The following is a 12,975-nucleotide window of genomic DNA, read 5'->3' as shown; positions in this document are numbered from 1 at the left end:
ATCAGTGAAATGAGCTGCTCATCATAGATTCAGATTGAGAGAACTTTATTGATCCCAGAAGGGCAATTTAGTTTACAGCCCACCAGCCAGTCTAATAAACAACACTCACAAACAGACAAATGCTCACAGTCTGATAGCAGAAGGGATAAAATAAATTGTGCATCTGTTCGTTCTCCTTGGAGGGGCAAGATAGCGCCACCCTGAGGGCATTACTTAACACGCCGCTAGACTGCTGGCTTGCACTCTGTGAAGCGCGCTCTGCATCAGAGCTGACGCTTTAGTCTTTATGATTCAAAGATAACAGGCTGGAGAAAGAAATTAGCTTTTTAAAGATGACAGGACAGCTGAAGAGAGACAGAAAATGTGGGGAGTAGAGAGAGTAGAGAGTGGGGGTAGTCATGCAGCAAAGGGTCGAGACCTGGGGTCGAACCAATGACTGCTGCAATGAGGATCGTAGCCCCTTTACAGGAGACATGGGCCTAAACCGCTAGGCCAACAACGCCCCTAGAGTTTTGATTTGCTGTTCATTGCTACAGTTGCTGAGCACAGGTGCAACATGGACAAACTGAGATATTATTTATGTTTTAGTGTAGCTCTAAAACTGGTTCTAAAAAGCAACAGATTAAAATCAAGTTCCTTATTGATATTTTCAACAAGGTCTCTTTATTGAAGATTTTTACAATGTACAAAGATACAGAAAATTATGATATTCTATGTCATCAAAATAGAGAAGAAAAAAAGAGAATCAAAAAGACAAACAAACCCTTAAACCCATCTACAAGACACACCACATGAAGCTAATGTCATTCGTAACACATCATCAGTCAACACCCAGAGCTGACACACAAGAAGATGTGGGTTATGGAGTTAAATTCTCTGCTCCCATCTTTTCAACAAAGGCTGCCAGGTTCTATAAAATCTTAGAGCAGACCCTTGAAGAGAGTATTTTATCTGCTCCAGCTTAATATGTATCATAATCCTTTTGATCCAGTGAGATTGTTTAGGGGGAAGGGGGTCCTTCCACCTCAGCAGCATAAGGCACCTGGCCATGGTGCAAAAGGCCAGCACGTTACACTTAGGGCTATTAAAATGCATATCATGTGGCATGATTCCAAATAAGGCAGTGAGACGTGTAGCACTTATGACTTAATGTTAAATGAGGATAAAGTAATATATATCATAAGACTGATTAAATGGGCTAGAGCAGGGGTGTCAAACTCGTTTCAGTTCAGGGGCCACATACAGCTCGAGTTGATCTGAAGTGGGCCGGACTTTGTTTTAGTGCAAAAAAGTTCTAAAAATGTTCACATTTAATGAACTATCTTTTTAGAAAAACAGCTGTTGTATTTTTCACCACTGATGAGTCTCATAGTCGGGCCGTATGTGATATTCTTTAAGCCCTGAAACCTGCTGCGAACACAACAAGCACACAGGTTGCCCATTCACCTGACACAGGGTTTTGCCCCCCAGGGTTACAGAGGGGATGGATTGATTTTGGAAGGAGTATCAAAAACAGACTTCCAAAGGAAAAAAAAAAGTTTAAAAAAGAAGCTATTCTTGACCTCACTAGAGTCAGGGTTATTTTAAGTTCCCATTTACTGTAGATGTTGTAGCGACTACAAAGAGCCGAAAGCCGCTGAGAGGCTGACGCTGGGCCTAGTTATTGTCAGACGCGCTAAAAAACAAAAAAATCACTATGCACAAAAAAGTAAGTTTAACCTTTTATTACCAAAAAAGGATAATCAACTCATGATAAAGTGCACAAACAGAAAATAGCAGAAATAAGTGATAAATAGCGTAAACTGAGTGTAAATTAAGTGAAAATAGCGTTCATAAACGGTCAACAAAAAGTACGGAGACCCAGCTCACCCCCTCTCTCTACCTGCCAAACAAAGGAACACAGGTGCCCCAAATGAACTCAATATCCCCGCCCCTAACACATGACCCGTAAATAACCTAATTAACTGATCCCACAATAAACTGTATTGTAAACAAACACCATAATAACACCACAAAAAGTATACAAACAATATCCTACCCTAAACCTCAAAATAACATTATATAAATGCTGAATCCCTTCATGGCTCCAACAGATGTCATTAAATGAGGAAACAGTAGCTCATGCCGAGCTGCCTTTTCAGGATAGCTCCCAAGTCAGAGTAATTAATTCAGACATTTCACAGAATTGAACATCATGACAGTGAGGCAGGCTCTGTCAGCTGCTCCAACACCAACAAGCACCAAATCCTGCAGCTCTGTGTCAGCTTGGGAGCACAGATGGCCGAATGTGGATCAAAACTACATCAGGGGAATATCCACCTTTGAGAAGCTTGAATGCCCGCCAACACGGCCATCTCACTCTTCCTTACAAAGATATCTAAACTTTTTTAGTCATCTGTTTAGCACTTCTTAGTTTTGTGAAGAGAAAACTGCGTACATGGAGTTAGCAAAAGCATCTGCTGCTGAGTCAAGACGCTACGTTTTCAAGGGCACTCCCTTTTTTTAGGCAAATCAGAGAACAACAGGGACATGTAAATAATGCAAATAACCTGAAGATGTCGTAGGAAAGCAAACGCACGTCGGTTGTGGTTGCCTGGTTACAGAGGCACTGGATCACAGCGCGCAGCAATACGGCTAATAAATAAGAACGTGGATCTATAAATAGTGTGTTTGAAGCAGGAGAGCTTAGGAACCCTTAATTTAACATAAAATCCAGCACATATCTGAATGTTTTCTTACTGTTGTGACAGCATGAAGGCACAAAAGAGATGAAGGTTTGTGTGATTCATGTGCTTTGTTTTTTTTAACTGGAGATGAGCGTTCATAATGTATTCTGGCATTTCCCTTAAAACCATTCCAGCATTAGCTGCAGCAGCTTTATTTACAGCGTCAGTAACTATTGTGTAATCTCTGGCATTTCGTAACACTTATCAAATCTTCTGGCTTCTCGTTCCCTCCATATTTCTTTTCTGTCGCATTAAATAATGATAACTCCCGACACACACCCAGATGGTTAGAGAAGACCGTACAAAGAGAAACGTCTGCTCGCAATCTGACGCCTCGCTTCAGCTCTGAAAAACACAACAAATAAAGCTTCAAGAAAAAAAAGAAGAATAGGGAGTGAGGAGTCAGTTGGGGATAAAGGGAAACAAATGGCTCACCACTGACTCACGTTCAAAAAGGAAATGACGTCAGCCTCCTCGTCCACCCCTTGACCTCAGCTTGCCTGTGGTTGGCTGTTTTGTTGCCTAGCAATTATGACAAACGCTTGAGTCACACACAGGGAGGAGGGAGAGGAGAGTGGGTTTGCTCAGACTCTCCAGACGGAGGAGAAATCCAGTGAGGAATGAGGACTCTTAATCGCAGTGTGAGGATTTGAGGGGAGGAAAATGAAAAGGTGGATGTTGAGCTTCATGCAGTTCCTCTTCGTCGCCTCTAGGGGGTGCTAATGTACCAGTGAACACAAGGACGATGAAGTCATAACAGTGATGACAAATGAGACCACAGATCATTTGAAGTGTTTTTATTGTAAACATTTGCTCGGGAACATTAGCGCCTTTTTATGCCAGCATAAACAGATTACTCTAAATAAGCACCTGCAGGATAATACTGTCTGGAGGCCTTCTCAATATAACAATAGGAGAATAATGCCACATTCATTCTTATGCAAACACAACATGACGCCAAGTAGACTGAGATCCAACTCATTAACATGATTTCTCTGTTTCTTCATCGTTCATGTGATGGATGCCTTTATGTACCAATCAATCAATCAAGCTTTATTTATACAACACCTTTCATACAAATCAAATGCAACCCAAAGTGCTTTACAGCGAGTGAAAAATAAGAACGAAGCAGGCAAGACATATTAGGGGAAAATAATAATAATACAAATAATAATAATAATACAAATTTAATTTAAAATAACATAAAATGAAATAGAGACTAATGTACACCAAAAATAATAATAATACAAATAATAATAAGAATACAAATTGAATTTAAAATAACATAAAATGAAATAGAGACTAATGCACACATCAAAAATAAAATGTGTAATTAAAATAAGTTAAAGCATCAAAATTAAGAATAAAAATAGTTAAAATAAAAGGATTTAAAAGGGGTAAAAATAAGAGTTGAAAAAAAAAACTAAGGCTAAAAATGTCAATAAAACTGAGTAGTTAATAAAATAAATAAATGAATGAATAAATAAATAAAAATAGAATAAGATACAGTTAAAATTACTAAAATAATAGAGCAACATTTAAATCAATATTATAGTAAAAGGTAAGTAATAAAATTGTTTAAACCCTACATAAAAGCCAGACTGATTAAATACGTTTTTGATTTATGTTCAAAAGTCTCAATATCTCTGTCAGCTCCTCTCAGATCCTCTGGCAGGCTGTTCCATAGTTAAGGAGCGTAGTGGCTGAAAGCAGCGTCACCAAATGTTTCTGTTCTCCTCTTAGGAACTGATAAAAGAGAGGACCCGGAAGATCTGAGAAATGCCTAAACAGTTTCAACTTTTACTCTAAAAAAAGCATCATTCATGTGTGTCCACACTCCTTCTAAAGGGCCTGTGTCTACTGTCCTCATAAGGGCCTGTGTCTGCTGTCCTCATAAGGGCCTGTGTCTGCTGTCCTCATAAGGGCCTGTGTCTGCTGTCATCATAAGGTTTATACACTAAAGCATCTCTGATAGGTAGTCTGGTGCAAGGCCATGCAGCGCCTTAAAAACTAGTAAAATAATTTTAAAAGCAGGGAAGTCAATGTACAGATTTTAAAATAGGCGTAATGTGTGCTCTCCTTCTGGTCTTCGTTAAAACTCTTGCTGTTGGATTTTGTAGTTGCAGTTTGTTTATTGTGTTCTTTGGAAGACCAGAAAGAAGAGCATTACAGTAGTCTAGCCTGTTGTTAATAAAAGCGTGCATTGGTCTCTCTGTGTTGCTCAGAGAGAGAAACGGCCTCCCTCTAGAAATGTAAGGTCTTTATAACTTCATACTTGTATTACTCATGGCAATCTAATCAATCATCACCTCTGTCAACCCTTCCCTCTGCTTTCTTTCAGGTGGTAGGCAGTATGGATGCTCATCCCAGCAGATACTGTGCCACAGTGCGAGTCCAAAGACCCCGCCAAGAAATCATCGAAGATCTCTCTTACATGGTGCGCGAACTGCTCATTCAGTTCTACAAATCCACCCGCTTCAAACCCACCAGGATCATCTTCTACAGAGACGGAGTTCCTGAGGGACAGCTGCCACAGGTAATGTGGGGTCACACAGCTGAGCTCTTTGTTATGCTAGAGTCCACCAATGATGAGTTCAACTAAACAATATTCCTATGCGTAGATTCTCCACTATGAGCTCCTCGCCATCAGAGACGCGTGCATCAAGCTGGAGAAGGACTATCAGCCCGGGATCACCTACATCGTGGTGCAGAAACGCCACCACACACGCCTCTTCTGTGCTGACAAGTCAGAGAGGGTAAGCTTTCTTTCATTCCACATATTTTCAAAATATTTCAAGTGATGTATGTTTGATCATTTGTTAAAAATCCCTTCCCTTGTGTTTTCTTTGATAGATCGGGAAGAGTGGGAACATTCCTGCAGGGACAACAGTGGACACCAGCATCACTCATCCCTTTGAGTTTGACTTCTACCTGTGCAGCCATGCTGGCATACAGGTACTAAAACGAGCTTAATAAGTCATTAGAAGACGTTCACATTGCATAGGTTTATCTTTATTCTAACATTTTTACACACTCTGTTTCCAGGGTACCAGCCGGCCATCTCATTACTACGTCTTGTGGGACGACAATCGTTTCACGGCTGACGAGTTGCAGATTCTAACCTACCAGTTGTGCCACACTTACGTGCGTTGTACCCGCTCAGTCTCCATCCCTGCGCCAGCCTACTATGCTCGTCTTGTGGCCTTCCGTGCCCGCTACCATCTGGTGGACAAAGAACACGACAGGTTAGTCTGATGCTTAAAGAAAGAAACAAGGCTTTCATAACTCGATGGATCGAATCCTCATGTTTGATCCTCATACACTCAAAAACTTGTTCTTAACAGCCATGTACATTTTAGGGTGAGATTGACCCTCTTTCATAGTCATAGTCTAATTAACTCACTGATTTACTTATAAGAGCAAAAACATATCAATCTTTGTGTACAGTGCATAGTTCATTCCAGGGTTGTGGGTAATTTGCAGGTCAGGATAAGAATGAGGAAAAAAAGAAAAAAGCACAGAAATTGATTTGTGTATCTGGATTCTTGCCCCTTTTACCAAATCATCAACCTTCCTATATCCTAAATATAAAGCTTGGTTACACAATATCTTTCTAGATTTATCCAGAGTTCTGGATTTTTCCACCTGATAAGGTGACCAATGTGATTTGTGGATATCTTTAATATAGATAATATTTAGAAGAAAGGGGGTAAGAAGCTACTGAGAGAAATAAGGAAAACTTTACAATATCTACAGGCTCAAATGTGTGATGATGATACAACTACTACTACTACTACTACTACTACTACTACTACCAACAACAACAACAGGAAGAAGAAGAAGAACAATAATAAATTGAAATAAAAATTAATAATGTAATAATAATAATAATAATAATAGTAGTAATAGTAATGATAAAATAATAACAGTAATATTTATAATAATGATAAAAATAATGACAATAATAATTATAATGATATTAAAATAATAATAATACCTTTATTTATACAGCACTTTTCAAAACAAGTTACAAATCACTTTACAAACAAATAAAAGCCGGTAGATGGCAATTAAAAGAATATTAAAAACCCAACAAATGTATAAAATAAGCATCAAAACAATAATGTTATAATGTTTATGTTGAACCTGAGCTCAACCTGTTGTTTTCAATTGACTGTGCGGCACCATGTTGGCTATTTGTGTTTATTTGGAAGGTTCAGATGCCCTTCAACATACAAGATGATTTTAGTTTATCCAAACCAAGATTTGCGTCCATGTCTTTGAATGAATATCATTGAGTTTCATTGTGTGTGAGTGTGTTTGGGTGTGTGTGTTGGGCAGGGAGGCTCAACTTTGAGAAGGTTTGTAACCTGACTCCGTGAAGAATATTCCACATGAATTTTCATTGATTCTTGCTCCCTGTTTTGTCCCTGCAGTGGAGAGGGCAGTCACGTGTCTGGTCAGAGTAACGGTCGGGACCCTCAGGCGCTGGCCAAAGCTGTCCAGATTCACCACGACACCCTGAGGACCATGTACTTCGCCTGAGCTCCACCAACCATCATCACCATCGATCCCTCCCACTTCATTTCTACCTGAGTGGGGCCATGGCCCACCACCACCACCACCACCACCACCTCATCCCCATCCCTTATCCCCAATGACTGCCCACGACACATCCTCCACAGGCCTGTCAGTCATTGACCCAAATCCAAGAAATGTAAGGCCCTTCACCTGTACAACACAGGCAGACTCTACAGCCTCATGCACTCAAAAGGTTATGAATATTATTATTATTATTATTGTTTTCATTTGACTGTTTTTACTTTACCAGGAGTATTGCTCTTTTTACGTTGACTTTTTAAAACTTTGGGTATTATTATGTAATTGTATTGTACGCTACCTTCACACTCCTGTGTATGTAAGTATGCAATACGGATGGGAGGACAACGGGCGATACAAAGAAAAAAAAAAATCACAAAAACTTTTTTAACTGCCACCACAATGCTGCCTCTTCACCCATCCGAACGCCGGATGCCAGTGTTTCAAGCCCTCGAGTATGGGGATCCTCCAGAGGGTGGAACTGGGCACGCACACTTCCATGTATCATTTTGACGTTGTCATGAACTTACATTCATGTTTTTAATGTTTTGAATAATGTTATTTTTTTAAACAGCCTTGAGGAGTCTGAGGTATGGTACATTAGCACTTAGTGTTAGCATCGTAGGTGCCACCAGTCCTGCACATAAGAGTTTGTTAGTTCATTCTGGTCTTTATATTAGCAGAGACAGAAAGAGCAGGTGTAGCATATCGTAGATACAGGAGAGAAGTCCTGCCGCACTCTCTGTGCTGTCGGCCAGTCCCTTAGAGATTTAGCCTATAGTGGCAAGCTTAGCATAACAATAGAGGGACCATTTGCATAGAGTGTATCAAATATACTTGCACCCCATGCACCTAAACCAGCATTATTAACCAGCCAAAAGTGATGCCAACCAATGGAAAAGGGGCACTTACACAGGAAGATAATGTTTCATTCCTGTATTGTCGCTCTTTGAGGATTTATAAGGCACTTTTTTTTTTTACTTACTCATTTATTTTTCTCCAAAAAATGGCGAGAATTGTCTGTCATGAGGCTACACACACAGCTTACTTTGAAGTTAACACATCCACACACGCATAGATTTCAAAACACAGAGGTAAATACGGCAATAGGCAAGGTCAACACTCCTCTGTAGATTTGAATGCAGGCAAATGAAGTCTGTGATCACTTAAGTGCTGCAAAGCTGAACTTGCATTCAGCAAATTGACCTTGCTCCAACCATTCTGCACATTCCGACATATGTCAGTGGAGTTGACGCCACACATTGTGCACTCTAAAAACTTCCATCCATGCACTTCTTTGCTTACCTACCTATCCACACCTGGATCCACTTTTACACATAGCTCTTCCCCCTGCAGGCATTTACAACTCAAGACCTGGAAAGCAGAAGCACACACACACATACACACCTCTGCCCTCTCAGTCTCTTTCTCAGCATGCAGAGACCTCTTCTAATGCACTTGTACCCCGATTTCTCTCCAAGCCAAAACACTTATCATCCTCTTCATCTTCACCTTCTACCCCCTGCTGTCTATTCTGACTTTGAACATCACAAACCTACAGCATCCCACGCTTCAATCCCCTAACTTGTGTTAGCCAATCCCCATTGGTGCTCTGTGTGCATGGGCGGCACAGATAGGGGATTGCTACATTGGACAGGGTGGGCCACTATTACTACTACATGCCCTGCCTTTACATTAAGTCACTTTCTGGATTTATGAAAAATAATGCATGTAATTATTTTTATGACTGGATATTCTGAGCCACCTTACTTTGGTTTTCTTAGAGGTAGGAGCCTCGCGCTCACCACTGCCTGTCAGTCGTTTTTGCCTCGATTGTGTAATGGTTATGAAAACTGCTTTTTTTCTTTGTCATAATTATTAATATTATTATGAATATTGTGACTAGTGTCAGAGTGTATCCTCAAGAGGGCACTGTGGAGACGGTCTCAAAATTCCACCTCAGTTGCCCTTAAAGCGCCTCAAATCTCGTCTGATGGTCAGAGCCCCTTTGAGTTTAAAGGGATCAAAAGATAAGAGATCAGATGAGTTTGATTTTTAAATCATGTTTATTAACTTGCATAATCGATATGCCTTTGTACACCGTTTTACTGATCCTTCATTGTGTCCAAGGTGATTTGTATATATAAATATATAATATTAACCTGTTAGGTATTTTGGCTCACCAGTTGCCGGGCCTTTCACAGTTGGGGTCGGTGTTGTATCCCTCATTCTGTGCTTAAAAAAGAAAAAGAAAAAAATCAGTCTGGGGGGCATTTTCCCAGCACCACTGAAACCAGATGCAGTTCTTCATTCACTGAAGCCACAAAGCACCTTGCAATTTGGGGAGACGAATGACAAGTCACCCTGAAAAATGCATCATGTGGACACAGGAGAGTCCACCCCTCTCCACACAGCCTCACTGTCTGACTAAGCAATATTGAAGCCACTGATCAAGAACAGTCCTTGTCATAGCACTTCCCAATAGATTTGAATGAAAGGACATGGAAGCATATTATTTTGGCTCTGTATGTGATAGTATGGGAACTCTGTTGGGGCGGGTTATTTTTTAAAGAAAATAAAATTGTTTTTTATTAATCCTGTTGTCTTTGTACTTTCTTCAAAGTTTGAGACTGTGTGTTTTTTTGTGTGATTTTAGTTTATTATAAAAATGAAATAAGGTGCTGTCCCATAATCATTTTCAAAATGTTGCTTTCAGTATGTTCTCTCTTTGATATCATGTAACAATTGTGGGAAGGTGGGAACCTTTAGGCAATCTATTGCCTAAATTACATCCTTAAAACATTTTCTGAATGTTGCTTTGAGAGTGTTCTTCACTTGTTACCAGTTAACATTGTAGGAACGTTTTATAGTAGAAAGTTCCTCAAAAATGTCCCCAAAACATCCTCAGAATGTTGCACTGAAAACGTTCCTCCTTTGTTAACAGTTAACATTATAGGAACATTATACATGATAAACATTCTTAAAACGTTCTTTTAACATTACATGAAAATGTTTTCTTTAAAGAACTTCTAGGGCAGGGGTGTCAAGCATGCGGCCCGTGGGCCAAAACCGGCACGCCAGAGGTTCCAATCCGGCCTGCGGAATGACCTTGCACAGTTAAAAAATTACAGAGCAGACATTAACTGCAATTTCTTCAATAAAAGTGACTACTATTTCAAATTTGTCATCTGGGGGTTGCATAAAATCATAGTGCTGAAGGAACGCACCTGAACAGCGCTTTTTTTTCTCAAAATGAGAAAATAGATAACTTGCTGTTTGCATAATCTGGTTGAGATTCAATACTTTTTAAAGCACTATAAGATGATCCACTAACTACTTACACTAGCACTACACCCCTGCAAACAACACTGTCTAGCAAGCAAACTCATGCTGGAGCTGAGGGGTCCAAAATAATCAACTTTACTTTCTTCATTATTATAACCTATCTGTTCTTTTGCAGTAAACATTACACTCTGTGTTAGGTGAATGGGTAACCTGTGTGTTTGGTGTGCTTGCAGTAGGTTACAGGGCTGTTGGAGCCATTTACATTGTTTCGTATGTTTGATTATTTTTACTTTAATCAATCAATTTATTTATTGTTATTTAATTTAAGGTAATTAACTTTGATGCCATAGAGGTATTAGTATATTTCATTACTCACTTTTATAGGTTGATAGTTTTGCACCAGGTGTATATATATATATATGGGTATGTAAGATAGGAGGGGCGGACACTGGGGATGGTGAATGGTTTTTTACCAGCAAATCTGAAAGACAAGCTACCTTTTGTTTGAGCGAACCTTTTGTTATACAATAAACCTCCAAAAGACTGAATACTTGGCTGGACATTGACACTTTTTTTGGACACCGTGTAAGATCCACTCTTCCCATGCCCCGTGGCCGGGTTTTGATTTGAGATTTAAGTTTTATAAGTTGACCAAGTCAAATAGCCATTACAAGGGCTTAATGAGTAAAATATTCGGCCCACTTAGAGACTCATCATGGCAAAAAATACAACAGCTGTTTTTATAGAAAGATAGTTCATCAAATGTGAACATTTTCAGAGTGTTTTTCTTTTGCACTAAAACAAAGGGAAACATTTGGAGTTGTAATTATTTATAGGTTATTTTGTTATGATTTTGCTAGTCCGGCCTACTTCAGATCAACTCGGGCTGTAAGTGGCCCCTGAACTGAAACGAGTTTGAAGGCCCTGTTCTAGGGAATGTTATCCAAAGTTCTGGGAGTGTTCCCTGCTAGCTGGGGTTACACTTAACAGAGAATATGGAGACGTAACTGCAGCTTAATAACATAAATAAATACCATGATAAACTGAATTATCTCTCAGTTTATTGATAGTATTGTAAACGTAGGGGTTACCTTTGGGTGAAGGCGGAGTTGGTTCTTCTGACGTCTGCTGACACAGAGCCCACCTCTTCCTGTCGGTGTCAGAAAGGCAACTTCACCATATTTAGCTGGCTCGCCGAAGCCCAGCACAGTTGATCTGTCAACCAGACTGAAAACTTGACACTTGTCGGCGGATACTTGGCGGCGCTGACAGCTTAATACTCATACCGGGATACACACTCCAGAGGACGGAGGGTCTGTGGGAGAAGATGCTGAGGACACGGGGCCGACTCAACGGCTGCTTTTAAAAAGTAACCGTCGACTGTCAGAATCCAACTCTCTAACAGCCGAGCTAGCTCATCATTGTAGCTCCTCCGACGCTCGTTTTACTGAAAATACGCATTAATGTCGTGTATATTAAGGGCCATGTGTAGTTAGGTGTTCATTTAGGCTCAGTGACTCCGCTGCTATGATATCCTGACAGCTCCTGTCGCCTGTTCCTCTCACTTTTTTAAGCCTTGCTAGCGAGCTAACTTGGCTAACTAGCAGGTTTTCACTGCCGTTCAGCAACCAGTAGCTTTCCCCCGTGGCACTGAAATCCTAGTGGATCCCTTGTAGACGGTGTGTGGGGGTCACCGAGGATCCACGACCACCGCACTGAAGGACCCCTCTTTTGACAGAGCCTGCAAGTCGAGGAGCTAAAAGGAGACCAAGGCGCTTGGCCATTCAGCGGTGCAGAGGCGGCGCACTGCCCGGAGGAGACACCGGATTGAACGGAGGAAGAGTCCCAAACGTTTGACAACTGTGATCCGGGTAGTGAACCGGGCAGAGACCTCATGAATGGAAATCGGAACTACAGGTAATTCACAATGTCTCTTTAGTAACTTGTTGACAGTGTGTGCATCGGTGGGATATGTGCATCAAGATAGCATTACCGGGTGTTTAATGATATCAGCTGTACCTGGTAGCTTGAGGTTAAAAACTAGAACCAGTCAGTCTGTCAACCTGACTGAATACATGGTGGTTGAAATCCCTGGAAAACGACAGAATTAAACATCCATCAGTCTGCTGTAATCATCATCCCATGAGCAGGCATTCACGTGGTATCGTAATCTGAAAAATGGGCTTCCGATTGGGGACACACACACACACACACACACACAGGTCCGTTTCCAGGGGTGGCCCAACTGAGGCTCTCACACAGCCAGGGGTGTATTGTAAGTTGTAAATTTTAAAATTATTTTTTAATTAATTTAATCTAATTTTAATTGTAAATCACGCCCTCATAGTCCCTCCCCTCTACTCCA

General features: G+C 40.5%; 2 protein-coding genes and 1 long non-coding RNA gene across 9 annotated transcripts in view; 2 read left to right on the top strand and 1 right to left on the bottom strand.

Moving 5' to 3' along the window:
* The window catches only part of ago1 (argonaute RISC component 1), a 27,923-nt gene extending 18,003 nt beyond the window's left edge, over positions 1 to 9,920 (top strand). Inside the window, exons 15-19 of the mRNA XM_034698258.1 lie at positions 5,068 to 5,262; positions 5,348 to 5,482; positions 5,580 to 5,681; positions 5,772 to 5,971; positions 7,163 to 9,920. Coding sequence (XP_034554149.1) covers positions 5,068 to 5,262; positions 5,348 to 5,482; positions 5,580 to 5,681; positions 5,772 to 5,971; positions 7,163 to 7,271 — 741 coding nt within the window. The 3' untranslated portion in view covers positions 7,272 to 9,920. The remainder of the gene's footprint in view (positions 1 to 5,067; positions 5,263 to 5,347; positions 5,483 to 5,579; positions 5,682 to 5,771; positions 5,972 to 7,162) is intronic.
* On the bottom strand, positions 4,264 to 12,975 carry LOC117823173. 4 transcript variants are annotated; one of them, XR_004633335.1, is made up of 4 exons: positions 11,702 to 12,975; positions 9,488 to 9,560; positions 5,871 to 5,948; positions 4,264 to 5,601 (listed from the first exon to the last, which is right to left on the bottom strand). It is a non-coding gene; the product is annotated as an uncharacterized LOC117823173 (long non-coding RNA). The 4 variants fall into 4 exon arrangements; XR_004633332.1 differs by having other exon boundaries at positions 4,264 to 5,948; XR_004633333.1 differs by having other exon boundaries at positions 4,264 to 5,948; positions 9,509 to 9,560.
* LOC117823171 (protein argonaute-3) overlaps positions 11,666 to 12,975 on the top strand; it is a 58,123-nt gene continuing 56,813 nt past the window's right edge. For 2 of the 4 annotated variants that reach the window (XR_004633331.1, XM_034698255.1), the window contains exon 1: positions 11,667 to 12,527. Coding sequence is in view for 3 of the 4 variants with exons in the window: in XM_034698255.1 (XP_034554146.1) it covers positions 12,509 to 12,527 (19 nt within the window). In the remaining variant the exon portion in view is untranslated. Of the gene's footprint in view, positions 12,528 to 12,975 lie in introns of all 4 variants that reach the window. The other 2 variants (XM_034698256.1, XM_034698257.1) reach the window with 2 other exon arrangements.

The sequence above is a fragment of the Notolabrus celidotus genome, chromosome 12, assembly GCF_009762535.1.
Source record: "Notolabrus celidotus isolate fNotCel1 chromosome 12, fNotCel1.pri, whole genome shotgun sequence".
Lineage (NCBI taxonomy): Eukaryota > Metazoa > Chordata > Actinopteri > Labriformes > Labridae > Notolabrus > Notolabrus celidotus.
Note: the sequence above shows the minus strand (reverse complement) of the source record. Positions and strands in the feature narration are given on the sequence as shown.